The 21,324-nt window shown below is 41.3% G+C and overlaps 1 protein-coding gene and 1 pseudogene across 1 annotated transcript; one reads left to right on the top strand and one right to left on the bottom strand.

Moving 5' to 3' along the window:
* Window positions 1-6,457: 6,457 nt before the first annotated feature.
* Window positions 6,458-9,046, top strand: LOC119991515. The gene is made up of 4 exons (XM_038837860.1): window positions 6,458-6,544; window positions 7,040-7,143; window positions 8,071-8,101; window positions 8,591-9,046. The coding sequence occupies exons 1-4, from the start codon at window positions 6,458-6,460 to the stop codon at window positions 9,044-9,046; spliced, it is 678 nt and encodes a 225-aa protein (XP_038693788.1).
* Window positions 9,047-13,043: 3,997 nt separating this feature from the next.
* On the bottom strand, window positions 13,044-15,988 carry LOC119991514 (annotated as a pseudogene).
* Between the last annotated feature and the right edge of the window lie 5,336 nt (window positions 15,989-21,324).

The following is a 21,324-nucleotide window of genomic DNA, read 5'->3' as shown; positions in this document are numbered from 1 at the left end:
AGTTTTTGGCGCCATTATCGGGGACTGTTAAGTTCATTATTGGTTGTTTCTTACGGTAGTAGTGTGTATTTATTTATTTAGTTTATTTTTCCTACATAAACTTACTAAAAAAAAAATTTCTTGTGCAGGTCCAGAATTGTCTCTTAAATTGCATGATCAATACTCGTTCTCAACATAAGCCACTAGAAGAATTTGACCCAGAGATTGAAAGAACAGCTAGAGCATTGAGACAAAGAAACAACATGACTGAAAATCCACCTAATAGAGAGATTCAAGTTGCTGGTGGCGCTGGGAATGCAGAGGGTAATGCACGGATACCCATGACGAATAGATACATTCCGCAGAACATTGCCCAGCCATCATGTATTACATATCAACCTACTGGAGCAGCTAATGTGAGCTTATCACCCCAATTGCTGAATTCTGTACCACATTATGAGGGGCGGTTTGATGAAGATCCACACCAACATCTGAAGGATTTCACCGATCTTTGTCGTACTCAACACATGACAGGGATATCTACTGATAATATGAAATTGGTACTCTTCCCATTCACTCTTAGAGGAGGAGCCAAGATGTGGTATAATTCTATTGAAGCAGGTACTGTTGGCACATGGGAGCAGATGGCTACTAAATTCTTAAGGGAATTTTTTCCAGCTCATAGAACCAAGCAGTTGGTGCGAGAAACTCAAAATTTTCAGTAAAAAGATGGCGATTTATTCTATGAGGCTTGGAAAGATTTCAAAAGCCGCTTGACTCGTTGCCCAACTCATAATCTGCATAAGGATGATGTTGTGCTGCACTTCTACAAAGGTTTGAATGAGATTAATAGGATGAAGGTTGATTCAGCTTGTAATGGAGTATTGATGCAGAAAAGTAGTGAGGAAGCGATGGAGCTATTCGAAGACTTGAGCGAAGATTCTCCACAATTTTCTACACGGGGTAGAAGCTCAACAAGGAAGCAAGGCATGTACGAAGTCAGTACCGACACTATGGTACAAGCTGAGATGGGAAATATCAATCAAAAAATTGATATGATTGTTGAAGCCATGAAGGGAATGAATGTGAAAGCTTCTATGCCAGCAAAGCCAGTCACTATTTGTGCTATTTGCTCAAATAATGATCGTGTGACTGAAGCTTATCCATTGACATCCATGTCAGACCAAGAACAAGCCAATTACTTGGGACAAGGAAATTTCAACATGAGAAATCAAGCTTATCCATGGCATAATCACCCAAATTTCTCATGGAGGAATGAACAATATTCAGCTGAAACAGCAGCTCCTGCACAGCAACCAGCAAAAAGGAGTGACCTAGAGACCACAATGATGTAGTTCATGCAACAAACAACTCAAGCTATTCAAAAATTGTAGACCCAAGTGGGACAAATGGCTAAGGAGATGAGTGAGAGAAAGAAGGGAGAATTACCTTCACAACCCTTGAATAACCCAGCTGGGCAACCAGAGCAATTGAAAGCTGTAACAACTCTCCGAAGTGGCAAGCAAATCAACAAGACAGAGCAGCTGCAAACAGAGTCTACAAATTGCGGTAAAGCTACAGATAGGGTACAAACAGGCCACAAAACTGCACCAATGGAGACACAGGAATGGGAAAGAGATCCTCCACCTTTCCAGCAAAGGTTTGCCAAAAATAAAACTGATTCTAAGGCAGTTGACATCTTTGAAAATTTGCGTAAGGTTCAAATTAATATTCCATTGCTTGATGCTATTAAACAAATTCCATCTTACGCTAAATTTCTTAAAGAATGTTGTACTCAAAAGAGAAAATTTGCTGCTCATGAAAAAATTGCTTTGAAAGAAGAGGTCAATGCTGTGTTGTTAAATAAACTCCCACCAAAGCTTAAAGATCCGAGTAGTTTTACCATACCATGTAAAGTGGGAAATCAATTTTTTGAAAAGGCATTGCTAGACTTAGGGGCCAGCATTAATTTGTTACCTTACTCTGTCTATGAAAAACTCGGGTTGGGAGAGCTCCAAGAGACCTCTATAACACTGCAACTAGCTGACCGTAGTGTCAAAAGACCTAAGGGGATTTTAGAGGATGTTTTGGTAACTGTAAATGACTTGATCTTGCCTGCTGATTCCGAGATCCTCATCTTTGCCTATCATTCTTGGACGACCTTTTATGGTTACTGCTGAGATGAATATTAATGTGAAAAGGGTGACTGTAACTATGCAAGTGAATGACAAAGAATTGAAATTTCTTGTGTTTGATGCTCTTAAATCTCATGATGATTATAGTGATTGTTTTAATGTTAATACTACACATGATCTTATGGGTGGGGTTTTTCAGGTTACTAGTGTTGATCCAGTTGAAGCAGTGGTGGCGTATGGTTTGAATGAGAAAACAATTTTGGAAGGAGAGTTGAAGGATGACCGAATAGAGGAGGCTATCCAAGCATTCCAGTTGGACCGGCCTTATGGTGGTAAGAACACTCCTCCTTTTGAGCAGCTGACGCCTACTAATGTATCTCTTGTTCCCTCAACAGTTAAAGCACCTAATTTGGAGCTGAAGTAGTTGCCTAGTCACTTGAAATATATCTATGTGGGTGAGCAAAACACCTTACCTGTGATAGTTGCTGCAAATATGAGTTTGGGGGAGGAAGCAAAGTTGATCCGGATCTTGTCAAGTTTCAGTGGCAACCATCGTTGTGTAAATTGTTCTTGGTGTCTATTTATTATTTTCATTCTAATCTCAACAAAGTGCACTTCAGTAGAGTTAGAGAACCTAGAACTATTGAGGTCCCAAGATAATTCGTTCAATTGTCTAGATAGAAATCTTATTTACATTTGGTGTATTTCATTCAAATTAGTGTATGAAACTATAAGTCTTGGCACACCTGCAAATCACCACCTTGGGGCCACTTTTTGGTGACAACAACCTTTTTTGGCACACCTGGTGGGATTGGAGAAGAAGAATCTCAAAACTACCATGGCACCGCACACTCGCTTGTCAGAAAAAGAACCAATCGCTGGGGAGAATCCACAAGAGGAAAACCCACTAGTAGAAATGGAAGAGGCTGCCAATGATGGTAGCACTGAAGAAAAGCAAGGGCTCATCTGATGAAGCCGCCATTTTGTTTGAACATTTGGTCAAAACCATCAAAAATCTGGAGGTACGTTCTAACCAAACAATTGAAGATGCCATGAAACAGGATGAGCGAAAGTTGGAGCAGAAGTTTGAAGATATGACTACGGGGGGAAATTCCCATCAGAGAAAGGAACAAACTGCCAGACTGATGTGGTTACAGCATGTACACTCCTCCTCTAACGCGCTCTCCATCTGGTAATGGACAAAATTTCAGGGCTGTGGCATATGGAAATACTAATCCTATGAACAATCCAACTGCCTATAAAACCATTGAACCTACTGGATCAGGAGGCAACGTCGCTGCAGGAATGGGTGCTGTTCGTAGGGTTCAACCTATTAGTCCACCACAAACACCACCTGTTGATCTGGAGACCCTCAGCTAGTTAGTTCAAGATTTATATGGTCACGACCTTAGACAGGTTGGTCGGCCAGAGTATCACAAACCTTATCCAGTTGTTGTGGATAAGGAGAATCCTTACCCACGAGGATTTAGAGTACCTGATTTCACTTTATTCTCTGGAGAAGAAGAGTTGTCCACCGTGGAGCATATCGGTCGTTTCACTGTGCAATGTGGTGAATTGGCAAACTATGACAACTTTGACAACCTTCGTTTCAGGTTATTTCCAAACTCTTTGACAGAAGCTGCTTTTACTTGGTATTCCACTTTACCAAGAAATTCCATCAACACATGGTGGGAGATGGAACGATCCTTTCATACTCAGTTCTTTAGAGCTGAACCAGAGGTGTATGTGCTTGAGCTATCCAAATTGGTGCAGAAGGCAGGAGAAACCACTGATGCTTATATTGCTCATTTTAAGAGGTTGAGGAATAGATGCCACATCTATCTACCTGAGTCAGAATTTGTCAAAATGGCCCAGCGAGGATTGGACATTAAATTGTGTAAAAAGTTCTAAGGTGTGGAATTTTATGACTTTTATGAGATGGCAGGAAAGGTCGCAGAATATGAAGAATTGTTGAAAGAAGAAAGTAGGAGAAAGAAATCTTCCATGAGAACTTACTACTAGGAGATAGAGATGGCTGCTGCGGAGGTGATTTCAGAAAAGAAAGTGTGGGTTTGCCCCGCATTATCCAAACCAAAAGCAACTAAACCAGCAAAGAAACAACCCATGGGTGGTAACATCAATATACTTTTGATGTGACCAAAACGAAGGAGATTTTTGATTTTCAATGTCAGGAAAAGTTTGTTACATTTTCAGCTGGACACAAAATACCATCTCATGAAGATACAAAAGGGAAAGAGTACTGCAAATACCATGACCTATGGTCTCATACCACCAACAATTGTTGGACTTTGAAGAACTTGATTCAGGAGAAAATAAACAAGGGTGTTATGCGATTCCTGATAAGGACTCGATGCTGGTAGATGAAGATCCATTTCCTCCAGTGGCGACCACTATGTATGCAATTGATGTAGATTTTCATGACTACTTGGAGCTTAAAAGGAAACTGAAGGAGAAATCTCAGGTATGGGAACCAAAAGCTCATACTTCTCAAAATTCCCAGGTTTTAAAGGAGAAAAAGACCTAGAAACCACGCTATGTGTGACCATCAACCGGCAACATTACCAACAGATGACAGTTGGTGAAACATAAGAAGTTCCCAACACCTCTAACTAGAACTCAATTGAGGAGAAAGCAGAGGCAGTATGCTACCTATATGAAGAGTTACTACAAACCTCCAATGGTTGAACGTAGGAGCTGAACATTGGTTCATAAAGAAATGAAGCAAGATGATAACCATCAAGTGAAAAAGGATCAACCACTTACAAAGGAGTTCATGGTGGGAGCAATTCAGGTACCATATGAATGTTCTGCCATTACTTTAGTTTTACCAGCTACTTGGCAGGCTAAGAAGCACATAAAAGAAAATCAAATGCCAAAGCTTGACCGACTAGGCAAAAGGTGATCAACCTTTCAGTTCAGTGACGGTGTAGATAGTAGATGAAGAAACCTCCAAAAGGGTTATCTTGGAGAAACCTTCAATCCAAATGTCACAGCACATAAAGCCATTGTATGTCACAGATAGAGTCTTGGTGGACAACTGTTCTGCAGTCAATACCATTCCACGATCAGTTCTCAGGGTGCTAGGTAAGAAAGAATAAGATTTAATTCCAACTGACGTGACTATGGCAGGTTTTATAGGAGAAGTTACTAAGGCAGTTGGTATATTGCCGATGGAGCTGACTATCAGACAAAAATTTTCTATGACTACCTTCTTTGTCATTGATAGTCAGACCAAATATCAAGCTTTATAGGGAAGGGAATGGATTCATTCCAATTGGTGTATCCCATCCTCACTACATTAGCTCTTGGTGTGCTGGAGAGGAAATGATATACAAATCATTTGGCTAGACAACCAACCATTCAAGACTACATCAGATCAAGTGGAAGCTCGCTACTATCATGCCCAATGTGGACCAATTATGTTCTCAACCAAGAAAGAAGAGATGCAAAAAATTGCAAGACAATTATTGCAACCAACGACCATTGTTCCTTATAGGACGAGGAGATCAGAGCCAATTATTGAAGAAGTTCCATGAGGTGGTCGAAGGAAGAAGAAAAGATAGTGGCAGCTGCAATAAATAAAATTGTAATACAAGCTGCCATTGACAGAATTGTAACAGAATAAATTAATGAAAAAGAAATGATAGTAGAAGATGATGGTTGTTTAGCCACCAATAAAAAAGAGGAGTTGAATTGGAATAATTTGAAGGTAACACCAGCCAGATTAGATGATTTGAAAGCCAAAACCCAAGATCCTTTTGAAGAAGTGAACTTGGGGGGCAAGAAGAGTCTAGAGTCACTTACATAAGTTCTACCTTGGATCCATCTATCAAGGTAAAACTAATAGCTTTACTTTACGAGTTTTGTGATTGTTTTGCTTGGGATTACTAGGAAATGCCAGGATTGAATAGAAAGGTGGTAGAACATAAATTGCCTATCAAGCCAGGATACAAACCATACCAGCAACCATCGAGAAGAATGTCTTCAGAAGTGGAGTTGCATGCCAAAGAAGAAATACAGAAGTTGGTTAAGGCCGGCTTCATACGGCCAACCAGGTATGCTAAATGGCTATCCAATATTGTATCGGTAGTGAAGAAAAATGGCAAAATTCATATTTGTGTAGATTTTGGTGATTTAAACACTACTACGCCTAAAGATGTGTATGTTATGCCAATTGCTGATATGCTAATAGATAGCGTGTCTTAACACGATATATGACGGATGGTTATTCTGGATACAATCAGATATTTATTGCAGAAGAAGATGTTTCAAAAATGGCATTTAGATGTCCAGGAGCATTGGGTACCTATGAATACGTAATGATGCCCTTTGGCGTAAAAAATGCTGGAGCCACCGACCAACGGGAAATGAATGCTATCTTCCATGGCATGATAGGCAGGAAACTGGAAGTTTATATTGATGATATCATTGTCAAGTCAGTCAAGGCCAATGACCATATGGCTGATCTCAAACTTGCATTTGAAAGGATGAGGTAGTACCAACTAAAGCTCAATCCTTTGAAATGCGCATTTGGAGTTAGAGCTGGAAACTTCCTGGGGTTTTTGGTTCATCAAAGAGGCATGGAGGTTGACCAAAGCAAAGCTAAAGCCATATGCCAAGCTCAACCACAGAAGAACAAACAACAGCTCCAAAGCTTTCTTGGTCAAGTAAATTACCTAAGAAGATTTATTTCTAAGATTACAGGTAAGACCAAGGTTTTCTCAGAGCTATTGAAGTTAAAGAAGGAGGATGCATTCAGATGGGAGCCAAAACATGAAGAGGCCTTTCAAACCATCAATGCCTACCTAAGCAAACCTCCAATTCTCATGCCACCCAACAGGCACAAACCATTGAAGTTGTATATATCAGCTACTGATGATTCCATTGGGTGTTTACTAACCCAGGATGATAATGCTGGAAGAGAAAGAGTAGTCTACTACCTGAGTAAATTACTGACAGATACTGATGGGCGATATTCCGTGGTGGAAAAACTCTGTCTTGCATTATAGTTTGCATGTACCAAGTTGAGGCACTACTTGCTCCAAACTAAGGTGTACGTGATCTCAAAGATGGATTTGATCAAACACATGCTGACCAAGCCATTGCTAACAGGAAGGATAGGTCGATGATCATTGGCCTTAACATAATTCAATCTCAAATGGAGACCACAATAGACAGTCAAAGGGCAAGCACTTGTTGATTTCCTTGCTTATCAACCATGTCTGGAAATTCCTGAGACCTTACAAGGCATGATAGATGCGTACACTACACCAATCTTTGAAGATGAAGGTGAATGGCTGCTAAAATTCATTGGGTTTAGCACTAAAATGGCTGTTAGGGCTGGGATAGTCATTCAATCCCTAAGAGGTACAAAAATCACCTTATCTTTTAATTTGGATTTCGATTGTACTAACAACTAGGTAGAATATGAAGCACTGATTATTGGCTTGGAGATCTTGCTTGAACTAAAAGCCAAAAATATTCTGATAGTTGGAGATTCTCAATTGGTACTAAAACAATTGGCTGGAGAATACAAATGTGCTAGTTTTACATTGGCTCCATAGTACAGTACATCATTGCAATTGCTTGATGACTTCCAGGAGGTGGAGTTAAAGTACATTCCATGAGAACAAAATCATGAGGCCAACGGATTGGCCCAACTAGCTTCTAGTTTAATACTTCCAAAAAGTTTGATACAACAAATCATCACGGTGGAAAAACGATCTCATCCATCTATCAGAGAAAGAGGCATGACAGTTGAATGCCTAGCTCTTGAAGATCAGATGGAAGATTGGAGGAGAGATATCATTAACCATCTGACATATCCCAATGATCCAGCATCCAGAAAGGTCAAAGTGTTGGCACAGAGCTATGTAATGATCGAGGGTGAACTTTTTAAAAAATGAGCTGATGGTTTGTTACTTCGCTTCCCTAGCTTTATTGAAAGTATGAAAATAATACAACAGGTACATGAAGGTATCTGTGGCACACCCCAAGCCGGTCCAAAGATGAGATGGTTGATAAGGAGACATGGCTATTATTGGCTGACCATCCTGAAAGATTGCATTAAATATGCAAAAGGATGTCAACAATGCCAGAAATTTGGCAACATTCAAAAAGCACCAACGACGGATATACAGCCTATCATTAAACCATGGCCATTTAGAGGGTGGGCACTTGATATCATTGGAAAAATCTTTCCTACCTCATCTAAGGGTCATTATTTTATCCTGGTGCCTATTGATTATTTCACAAAGTGGGTAGAGGCAATACCCCTAAAAAAGGTCGAACAAGCAGAGGTGGTAGATTTCATCAAAGAACATCTTATTTTCAGATTTGGCATTCCAAAAACCATCACAACTGACCAGGGGACGATGTTCACTAGAGGGGATGTCAAAGCATTTCTAGAAGATTATGGAGTCAAATTGCTCACATCTACTCCATACTATGCTCAGGCCAATGGGCAGGCAGAGGCTTCGAATAAGGTAATCATCTCTATCTTGCAGAAAACTATTGATGATAATCCCAGAGCATGGCACAAGATACTACCAGAGACATTATGGGCCTACCGTATATCCAAGAGAACAAACACTGTAACCAGCCCTTTTGCTCTCACTTATGGGCATGATGCAGTACTACCTATGGAGTTGGTGGTCCCATCTTTGGGGATCATGAAGCAACATGATCTATCTGCTGAAGAATATTCAGAAGCTATGAACATGGAGCTAGAACAATTGGATGAAGGTAGGATGGAGGCTTTGAACTGGATGATAGTCCAAAAGAAGAAGATAGCAAAGGCCTACAACAAGAAAGTAAAGAAGAAAGTGTTCTATGAAGGTCAAATGGTGTGGAAGGTGATCCTACCACCAGGAATCAAAGACAGAGAATTGGGAAAATGGTCTCCAATCTAGGAAGGACCCTTCAAGGTCCACAGAATTCTCAAAGGCAACACATATTGGCTGGTAGACCTAGATGGTCAGCCACAGAAGAGATTTATCAATGGTAAATACTTAAAGTTATATTTCCCAAGCATTTGGGAATCTACATCTGTAATGATATAAAGAATGTAAAAGCAGGCTTTTTAGCCGCAACTATGAGCTTACCTTAGTGGCCGTATATTATGAATAAAAATATTAGATGACCACAGGCCACACAAAAGAAATTCTAAATAAATGGTTAGCAATTATAAAAAGGAAATATCCGAAATTAAGGCCAAATAATGACCAAAATAAAGTACCAGCTGAATAAAAGAAGCCAATACAGATGGCAGTAAAATTATTTCTACGAAACCAACCAAGGCCAAATAATGGCCAAAATCCAAAAATCAAGTCAACATGTGCTTCAGAGCCGACCAAGTATTATGATGTGCCTGAAGGTGTGCTTGAGTTAGCTGCAAATCTGAAGACCAAGCTTGAGCATCCGATAGTCGTGACTTGATGGAAGAACCCAGAGTATTGAGGCTTTGCTGAGCATCTTGGAATTTTTCATGCACCTAGTTTTTTGCATCATACTGCTGCAAAATCTTCTCTTTCAAACGTTGGATCTTGAGTTCTAAAGCCTCAATTTCTCTTCTTGAGCAGCAATGATATCCTTTTGAATCCCAAGGTCTTCAACAACCAAGCTTTCAGAATTGACAAGTAAAGTTTCATAAGCAGCTCGGTCGTTGGATAAACCTTCCAACTTGCTAGATAAAGCCTGTTCCAGGGAATAATCCTAATGGAAGGCAGTTGGTAGATGATGTAAATCATGCTCTAGACGAATGAGCCTACTTTTACTCTCAGGAGCTATCTGTAGATCTGCCAGCAGAGTCTTCACATGCTTTAAAGCTTCCTTACCATCTGCTTCTTGAATTTCTGGAAGATTTTTCTCAAAAAGCTGGACCAACCTATTGGTGGCATGCTACAGTTCTTCCTTAGTTGGCACTTTACTAGCAAGAGGAGGTGGAGTTAGGAATGAGAAGTCCAGACCTGCCAATGGATTTACAACACGGGTTGGAATGATGGAGGTAAGTACTTTGAATGATGTTACTGCCTGCATACATAAAGTACTGTCATAAATATAAAAGAATTATTTGTGGTAGCAAAATAAAGAAAATGAAAGATATCAACCTGAGAAGAGAGGAGTAATTGAGCCAGAAGGTTGGTTAGAAATTTTAGGAGTGACAATTGGCTCATCTGATGGAGGAACTCCTATATAGCTGGTGGAAATCTTTCACTCTCATCTTTAGAAGCTTCATTATCATCATCTCCTGAAATTGTAATAGGCTCTGAACTGGATTGGGTGGTCTTTTTAATTCTAGTAGAAGATCGTTGAGATCTTCTCACAGCCACAACCTTCCTATTGATTTTTGGCTTTTTCTTAGGGGAGATTGACTCACTTTTAATGTTTAATTTTCTAGAGGAACTTGGAATAGCAGGAATAGCTGTATAGTATGTTACCATATCAGAATCTCATAGACGGACAAGCAAATAGAAAAAGAGGTAAAGAAAACATACCAGGTGTAACATCTGCAATGTCTGCTTCAGATTCAGTATTGAGAGGAGGAAGTGAATCAAGTGGAAGTAGACCTGTGTAATACCTTTCCCTCCAAGATAGATAGTCAGAAGTACAACCAGGACTGAACGGTGGTAGCAGTTGAAACACAAATCTTCTCAAAGCATTATTATTTGCAGCCACCTGGTTCTCAATCCTTTCTCTGGATTGAATGTTGGTCCTCTCTTCTCCAGGAGGGTTGTAATGAGAAAGGCGATTAAGAGACACATTTTGGGTATAAGCCAACTGCCTAGCACAGAGTTGAGGATTGTAGGCCTCAAAGCCACAAGTAGGGTTCATGGGGTTATCAATATTGGCACTTTCATGGAGATACCTGGGTGTAACAAGATTGGCCCAGAAATCACGAAGGATATGGTCCATCACCATAGATATGGTAACTTTGGAAGATAACAATGGCATCAAATGACCACCAGGCAAAGTATCAGTGAACAAGAAATATTCAGAATCAAATCGATTTGACGGCAAGGACAAGAAGAAATTGAAGATTTCTACAAAAGACCTATCACTGGTGCAAGCTAAAACAGACTGCCCATAAAAAGTGAATTTGGCAGGTAGTCGATAGTCAGGAGCACATAAAGCAGAGAAATAAGTAAACAACCAAGGCTGAAGAATCCAAAGGCTACCAGAAAAATGATGGTAGTAGGGTTTCTCAAAGGTGAGCAAAGAAAGACAGTGATAAATACGGCCTAGCCAAATACTCCCTAAAGCTACATTTTGACCTTCAGCTAGGGCGCATGCAAGGGGAAGATAATCTTTGGCAGGTTGATTAGCAAAGGTGCCGAAAACATACTTGCAGAGTAGACACCACAAGAACAGAGCATGTTCTTTGAAGGTAGGTTCTCCAAGATGTTTTGTGGAGCTCAAACCCTAGTAAGAAAAAGTTTTCTTTTCCTCCATTACTCCTACCTCGGTGATTCTGACAGAAGTAAAGAGGCTGGGAGCATCTGGACCTATAATGGGCAGCCCAATTAGGGCATACATATCTCTCAGTGTGATGGTCATATGGCCAACGGGGAAAGCAAAGGAATTTGTCAAACGAGACCAGAAACAGCAGGCCGCTAAAATTAATGCCAGGTCGAAGGGAATTGGTTCAAGAGTCATGTCAATAAATCGATTGAGTCCTTGCTTCATCCATTGGACACCGAAGGTAGTTCGAAGTCGATTAACCCAGTCTCTCCATCCCAGAGGCGGTTTTGGCAGGAACGATGTCGTTCTAGTATCGGTAGCTCATTTGCATGGTTGGCAAGAAATTCCTCACGAGAGAGAGATGAAAAGCTTGTTAGTTTTTTGGTGAAAAGGTGAGAGTCGACGGGAGTAGTGTTTGGAAGGAAGGAAGCCATTGATTAAAGTTTAGAAGACAAAGAGGGGAAAAGGTGAGAACTTTCTCAAACAAACCAGGAAGTAAAGAGGCGTGCAGGAGTGAGGGATTAAGAAGCAGCAGCTGATCAAATTAAATGACGTAAGAGGAGAGTTTGAATTTTAAATGGATTTTATTCGGTAGTAACTAATATTTGAGAAGGATTTTTAAGAATGGCAAAAAAATCAGCTTGAAATCCAACTTGAACGGTTAAATTCAAGCTGGGGGGCAATTGTTGGCACTAATAATATTATGGATTAGGGCTAGTCCATGTACAAGGCCCAAGGGCCAGCCCATATGGTCCAGCATGTTTTGAATCAATCACAGCCCATAATCCCATTATATTGAGAAGGAGATAAAGTCCAGTGAGTAACTATCCAGTTGGAGTTGTGTTGAAAGTGGCCCGTGTAAAGTGGAAGAGGTTGTGGCAGTTAGAGGAAGGTGGTCCAAATGGCAGCTTATGAGAGAAATAAGAGAAAAACTTATATGAATAGGTGGTAATGGCTTTTAACTGATAGAAAATGGCACAAATGAGGGGATAATTGCAGTAAGATCATGGTTTATGGAGGAAGAATTTCGAGTAAGACAGGAAGTATAAAGCTGGTAGACAGACAGATAGACAATGACACACAAACAATCAATCATACAGACAACAAAAACTCAAGCCCAAAGGCACTTCCAAGCTTCCGAGCATTCTAGCATTACTTTTCAAATTCTTGTCAATTTCAAGCAAATATCATGTTTTTCATTATAAATTCTCTTGTATTTATTTCTTGTCAAGTTTCAATGTCAACCATCGTTGTGTAAATTGTTCTTGGTGTCTATTTATTCTTCTTCATTCTAATCTCAATAAAGCACACTTCAATGGAGTTGGTGAACCTAGAACTATTGAGGTCCCAAGATAGTTCGTTCAATTATCTAGAAAGAAGTCTTATTTACATTCGGTGCATTTCATTCAAATTAGTGTAGGAAACTATAAGCCTTGGCACACCTGCAAATCACCGCCTTGGGCCACTTTTTGATGAAAATAATCTCTCATTTAGAAACCGGTAGTTATAGGCAGCGGTCTTGTAACGCCCCGACCCGGAATGCGCTACTTTTGGAACTCTATAAATTGAACTACAATAAATTCAATCATCAAACCACCAAAAAACAATTCGACCGCACCTCCCCATAATACAGAGGATGCCAACCTGGAGTAACACGCAACAATCTCACAAACATATTTACATCCTAGGCAGGGCCTCCGGCCATCTAACAAGAACATCACAATTTAAATTCTCAATTCTAAGCAGGGCCTCAGGCCACCTAGCAATCATAGCATCAAGAAAATTCTCACATCTAAGCAGGGCCTCAGGCCACCTAACAGTCACAGATAATTTCTCCACACAACAACATATATAGTCAATATCCAGCACAAATAGCAATTCTGAAAACATAAGAATCGTCAGGACTCGAAATCCACAAACCCGGTTCGGGAGTCCCGATCACACAGAGTACCCTCCCTACCGTCCATCCCGTCATCGAACAGGGACATCACACAATGTCTCGACAAGGTAACATAATTACGACAAAATAATAACATATATCAAGTTTAGAACTATTTAGTCCTATCACACTCCAGGGGTCCATCCATGTCACGCACCCTCCTCCTGATCCGCGACCCTTGTACCGGCACTAGACTCACCTGTGAGGAGGGAATAGGAGAAAAAAAAGGGTGAGCGAAAGGCCCAGTAGGGAATAATGAGGAGTAATTGAATAAATAAGGCTGAAATATTAAATAAAGGCACAAATGCAACAATATGATAGCTAACATCATGTACATCAAACACAAGTAGATAACTACACCATATGAGATCCTAACTTGGCCCACCGGCATCCCTACACATATTGGGACCCTGAACAGCCCAACGGCATCATCACATGGTGTTCAAGCACATATGAAATCCTGATCCGGCCCACCGACATTCCCTTAGTCATGGGAACCCTGAACGGCCCAACGGCATTCCACATTTCACATCAATCACAACTAGGAGATATACGGGTCCATACCCGATATCTTCCATGCAATTATAATGCATGTCCAACATGGTTATGCAATAGGTAACCTACAACCTATATATATACATATACTACTACATGATGCATGTTAAAGAGTAATTCATGCTCAATGGAAGATTGAACAAGCGGGGTATGCATTATAATTCAAATCATATAATAAATAAATCACAAAGTGGGGTTATTCTCCCTTAGGCACAATTAAGGCGAGAATGCATCATAATGAGCAATGGAGAAAAATAAATGTTCCCAATAGGAATACATATTCAAAGAGAATAACAAAGGATGGAATTTTCCTACCTCGCACTCCAAAAATTAACTATGTAAATCAATACTCAACCTTGACTTTTCCCGGCCTCAACCAACCTATTATTCGGTAAACCCATCCTCCAATCAATATAAAAACAACTTCAATTGCACATATCCAATACAAATTAATTCAATAAATCAAGAACTCCTTACCTTCTCTTACCCAAAACTTCCCAAATTCTTGAACTTCACCTACTCAAGCTTACTACTCCAATCGACAATAGGATCTAGCAATACAACCATAAACAAGTCTAAATCAACCTATTATATCACTAATTTCATCTAGTTTAGAGAATTTCCCCCAAATCCACAAAACCCATAAACCCTAGAATCCCAAATCCCCCAAATTTTTAGATACTAACCTTTAGGTTTAAGAAACTTACCAAGGTTTTAGAAACAAGTAGAGAGAAGAGATTTAAGCTTCCTTTAGGCCTCAAATGATGTAGGAACCCATGGGTTTGAGTTTGGGTTCAAACCTTGAAAGATTAGAACAAAGAGGGAAATTTAAGAATGTGTAAGCTAGAGAGAGAAGTTAGGAATCCAACTTGAAACAACTTGAAAGGGAGTAATCTTACCTTGATTGTTGATCTTAGATTGAAGGGAGGGAGGAAATTTGAGAGAAAATGGGGTTTAGGGTTTGTTTAGGTCGGGTATTTTGAAAGAAATCGTGAAAATGAGTGTTTTTAAACAATCTCGGGTTGCAGATTTTAAGAAGTGTCCGGACACCTTATGCCTAAAAACCCCTCTGTTCAGTTTTCTTCTGTATCTGTCCGGACGGTTTTTAAAACTGTCCTGACGGTTACCCCTGTAATCAAAAAATTTCAGTTTTAAACCCCTCGTACACCCCCTTAATCACTCGGTATTAATTTCTAATGATTTTATACATATCTCTATACTCAACACATGATGATTCTACTTATTTTCTAAAAGAAAAAGAAGTTTGGGGTATTACATCCTCTCCCCCTTAAATAAATTTCGTCCCTGAAATTTAAAAGTACCTAGGCTTGTGAATAAATGTGGATATTTCTCCTTCATTTTCGACTCAAGCTCCCAAGTCGCCTCTTCTGTGTCGTGATGTATCCACAAGACCTTTAGCAACGGTATGGTACTTGATCGTGTGACCTTGTCCTTTCGATCTAAAATCCTCATCGGTTGAAGAGTGTAGCTTCCATCTTCCTCCACTTCTAATGTAGTCCAATCTAAAACGTGGGATGGATCCGTCTCATATTTTTGTAACATGGAAACATGAAACACATTATGAACTTTAGCCAATTTTTGGTGGAAGCGCTAAACGATAGGCTACCGGTCCAACTAGCTCAAGAATTTCAAAAGGACCCACAAACCGTGGTGCCAACTTTCCTTGCTTGCTATACCTTTGAATGCCACGTCGTGGACTAACTTTCAAAAATACCTTGTTCCCAACCGCAAATTCCAATGGCCTTCTCCTCTTATCCGCATAGGATTTTTGCCTACTTTGAGCCGTGATCAACCTTTTTCTAATCTTTTCAATTCCGTCTCTCGCCTCCTTCACCATTTCGGGTCCCGATACTACTTTCTCTCCAATCTCCGCCCAACACAATGGTGACCTACAAGGCCTTCCATAAAGTGCTTCAAATGGTGCCATCTCGATGCTACTCTGCTATGAGTTGTTGTACACAAACTCTGCCAAATGTAGATATTTCTCCCAATCACCACCAAAATCTACCACACAAGCACGCAACATATCCTCTAAAATCTGGATTGTCCTCTCACTTTGTCCATCACTCTGCGGATGATATGGCGTAGTGAAATCCAGCTGTGTCCCCAAGGCCTCCTACAAACTACGCCAAAATCTACACGTGAATCGCGGGTCTCGATCCGACACAATGGATAGTGGCACTCCGTGGAGTCGCACTATCTCCTGCACGTACAATGTACTCAATGAATCCAAAGTGTTCGTCTTGTTCACCGGTAGGAAGTGAGCTGATTTGGTCAATCTATCAACTATCACCCAAACGGTATCCTTTTGTTTAGGTGTCATCGGTAACGCCGTCACAAAGTCCATAGTGATCATCTCCCATTTCCATTGTGCTACCAATAGAGGTTGTAACAAACCTGCCGACCTTTGATGTTCCGCCTTCACTTGTTGACATGTCAAACATCTTGCCACAAATCTAGCTACATCAGCCTTCATGCCTCTCCACCAAAAGTTTCTTCTCAAGTTTTGGTACATCTTCGTGCCTCCAGGATGCATAGCAAATTGAGAATGGTGTGCTTCTTTCAAAATCTCCTCTTGTAGCTCCTTGTCATCGGGTACTATCAATCTCTCCGCAAACCTAACACCTCCATCATCACCCCGGACCCATCCGGAGTCCTCCTCAAATGTATCAAAAATTGGGTCCCCATTTTGTGCATCCATCACGTTTTGAATCAACATTGGTCTAGAAGTCATATTACCCAAATACACCCTTTCCTCTACAGTTTGCAACTCCAAACCAAATTGACTTATTTCTACAATTCCCCACTCATGTATAAACAAACTAGCAACTCTATGCTTTCTACTCAATGCATCCGCAACCACATTTGCCTTACCCGGGTGATATTGTAAACTAAAGTCATAGTCCTCTAAATACTCCATCCACCTCCTTTGTCGCAAATTCAACTCTCTTTGGGTGAATAGATACTTAAGACTCTTATGATCCGAAAATACCTCAAATTTTTCCCCATAAAGATAATACCTTCATTGCTTCAAGGCAAATACAATTGCCGCCAACTCCAAATCATGAACCGGATAGTTTTTCTCATGTATCTTCAACAATCTAGAACCATACTCTACTACCCTATCTCTTTGCATCAACACACAACCCAACCCCACTCCGGAAGCATCACAATACACTTGGTAACCTACACTCCTCTCCGGAACCACTAATACCGGTGGGGATGTCAACCTACCCTTTAACTCCTTAAAGGCTTTCTCACACTCATCCGACCACACAAATGGTGTACCTTTCTGCTTAAGTTGCATCATAGGTGCGGCAACACGCGAAAAGTCTTGGATAAACCTCCTATAATACCCCACTAATCCCAAGAAGCTCCTAATCTCCGAAACATTCTTAGGTCTCTCCCAATTCAACACAGATTCAACCTTAGAGTCATCTACCGCAATGCCTTCTTGCTTAATTACATGGCCTAAGAATTTCACCTCCGTAGCCCAAAACTCACATTTACTCAACTTAGCATATAATTGATTCTCCCTCAATGTTTGCAACACTAACCTCAAGTGTTCCTCATGCTCCTCTACCGTCGGAGAATAAATCAAAATATCATCAATAAACACAACCACAAATCTATCCAAAAATGGACGAAGGACCCTTTGCATCAAATCCATAAACACCGCCGGAGCATTTGTCAACCCAAAGGGCATCACTAAAAACTCATAGTGCCCATATCGTGTCCTAAATGCCGTCTTTGAAATATCCTCATTTCTAATCCTCAATTAGTGGTACCCCGAACGTAAATCAATCTTAGAGAAATGCTTAGCACCTCTCAATTGATCAAACAAATTATTTATCCGTGGCAACGGATACTTGTTCTTTATCGTAACCTTATTCAATTGCCGATCATCTATACACATCCTCAACGAGCCATCTTTCTTCTTTACAAATAATACTGGTGCTCCCCATGGAGACACACTTGGTCTAATAAACCCCAAGTCTTGCAACTCTTCCAACTGAGTCATCCTTCAATTCTGCCGGAGCCATTCGATATGGTGGAATCGAAATTGGCTTAACATTTGGATGCAATTCAATAGTGAAATCAATCTCCCTCTTTGGTGGTAATCCGGGTAATTCATCTGAAAATACATCCATGTACTCCTCTACCACACGGGTCGGAGTACCTACATCACTCCTAGGTGCCGACGTAATCAAACTCGTGATCCTACAATTTTGATATGAAGGATTGTCCATGAAGTGAGGACATGGAACACCCTTCGACCCGTGTAACTGTATCACCCCTCCTTCTGGTATATTAAGAGTGACTTTCCTTTCCCAAAAGTCCATCAATGCATGATGCTTGATTAACCAATCTACTCCAAGGATTACATCAAAATCCTTGAAGTCTAAGACATACAAATCAGCCTTTAGAGCTACACTACCAAACCGGCACACGCAATCAATAACTACACCCTCCAATGAGGTGAAATGCCCAAAAGGAGTGTCTACCGTAAACATTCGCCTCATTAGAGAGATTTTCAAACTCAATGCATGAGCAAGGGATGTAGAAATGAATGATGTCGTAGCTCCTGAATCAAATAACACCTTTGCCCAACAATTTGAAATAAGAAAGGTACCTCCAATGAAGTTAGGATGCTCAAATGCTTCATGGTGTCCTAATGCATATGCGCTTCCATGAGTAAATGTTGTCCGCTGCTTAGCCCCACCCCGCCCCCTTCCTCCTGACGAAACAGTAGAAGGAAGAGCTGGAGTAGGAGCTGGTGGTGGCAAACCTGGTGCCTGTGACTGCTCTGAAGCTCTGCCACCTCGTGGGCACTCATATTTCCCATGACCAACCATACCACACCCATAACACCTGACTCCCATGATAGGGCACTGACTCTTCTTATGGCCCTCCTTGCCGCACTTGAAACACACAATCTTACCATCTCTTGGCCCCGAACCTTTGCCTTAATCAACCTTCTGGCCCCTTAAGCCCTGAAACTCAGTCCTTGGTTTCTTCTGACTACCTCCTCCACTACCACTAATTGTTGAAGCTTTGCGACCCTTCTGCACATCCCAATATTGGCGGAAGTTGCGCTCTCCTCGCTCTAACTCTAGTGTCATATCCACCGTCTCATCATAAGTTCGCACCCTAGAAGCAATCACCATTCTACCAATGCTCGGAAGTAGACCATCTCGGTATTTCTCAGCTTTGCTCTCATCATCTGGAGCATACTTCTTCCTATACTTGTACAACTCCTCATACTTCTTGGTATATTGTGACACTGTCATCTCAGGTGTCTGCACCAAATCAAGATACTGTTTGGCCTTATCCGCCTGGAAAGACCATGGCACGAACCGCTGTATGAATAGTAACTCAAAGGACACCCAAGTCAAATCATTCTTCCTTTGATCCAAGGAATCCCACCACTTAAAAGCTGTCCCCCTCAAATAATATGAGATCAACATCATCCTCCTATTGTCCGGTATAGCTAAAGTCTCCAATCGCCTGCTCATCTGGCGCAACCACTCCCCAGCTTCAAATCCCTCCCCCTCTCTAGAAAACTCAGGGGGATATATCTTACGCAGCTGCTCCATCTTATATAACTCTCGTCCAGGTCTCGATACATCTCTATCCCCAATATCAACTCCTGAAATCTGTCCCTCACTGCGGTCCACCGGTGCCCTAACCATCTGAGTCTGTACTACCTGAGCTAGTGACCTCACTATCTCCACAATGTCCCTCATGGATGCTGGTGGCTCCTCAACAGTAGGAAGGGTCACCTGCACTCCTGTGGTCTCCCGCACCTGCCCTGGTGGAACAACCGTGGTCCTCGCATGTTGACCACTCCACGTATGTGGCTCATCCTGTACAATCCCCTCCTCCCGTGCCCCTATATCCGAATCAGGTACTGACTCCTGTGTACAGGAAGTACGCCTAGTAGTACGTGTTGTCCTACCACCCCGGCCCTTAACTCAGCCTCTCGTTCTCCCTCGCCTGCCCTCGACACTAGGGGCCTCCGCAGTACGAGAAGATCGAGTCGTCCTGCGGGTATCCATCTGCATCACCACAGAAAATGTAATTCAACAACAAACTCAAATAAGAGTTTATGGAGAAGAATACATACCGAATCAGTGGAGGTCGTGACATGGCCTGGAGACTCACTAATATACTATTTACACTTCTCTAGACCCATACACAGATCCTATATTTCGTAACCTGGCTCTGATACCAAAATGTAACGCCCCGACCCGGAATGCGCTACTTTTGGAACTCTATAAATTGAACTACAATAAATTCAATCATCAAACCACCAAAAAACAATTCGACCGCACCTCCCCATAATACAGAGGATGCCAACCTGGAGTAACACGCAACAATCTCACAAACATATTCACAACCTAGGCAGGGCCTCCGGCCATCTAACAAGAACATCACAATTTAAATTCTCAATTCTAAGCAGGGCCTCAGGCCACCTAGCAATCATAGCATCAAGAAAATTCTCACATCTAAGCAGGGCCTCAGGCCACCTAACAGTCACACATAATTTCTCCACAAAACACCATATATAGTCAATATCCAGCACAAATAGCAATTCTGAAAACATAAGAATCGTCAGGACTCGAAGTCCACAAACCCGGTTCGGGAGTCCCGATCACACGGAGTACCCTCCCTACCGTCCATCCCGTCATCGAACAGGGACATCACACAATGTCTCGACAAGGTAACATAATTACGACAAAATAATAACATATATCAAGTTTAGAACTATTTAGTCCTATCACCCTCCAGGGGTCCATCCATGTCACGCACCCTCCTCCTGATCCGCGACCCTGGTACCGGTACTAGACTCACCTACGAGGAGGGAATAGGAGAGAAAAAAAGGGTGAGCGAAAGGCCCAGTAGGGAATAATGAGGAGTAATTGAATAAATAAGGCTGAAATATTAAATAAAGGCACAAATGCAACAATATGATAGCTAACATCATGTACATCAAACACAAGTAGATAACTACACCATATGAGATCCTAACTTGGCCCACCGGCATCCCTACACATATTGGGACCCTGAACAGCCCAACGGCATCATCACATGGTGTTCAAGCACATATGAAATCCTGATCCGGCCCACCGGCATTCCCGTAGTCATGGGAACCCTGAACGGACCAACGACATTCCACATTTCACATCAATCACAACTAGGAGATATACGGGT

Source organism: Tripterygium wilfordii, chromosome 22 (assembly GCF_013401445.1).
Source record: "Tripterygium wilfordii isolate XIE 37 chromosome 22, ASM1340144v1, whole genome shotgun sequence".
NCBI lineage: Eukaryota > Viridiplantae > Streptophyta > Magnoliopsida > Celastrales > Celastraceae > Tripterygium > Tripterygium wilfordii.
The sequence above is the reverse complement of the archived record's forward strand: the minus strand, read 5'-3'. Positions and strand labels throughout refer to the sequence as shown.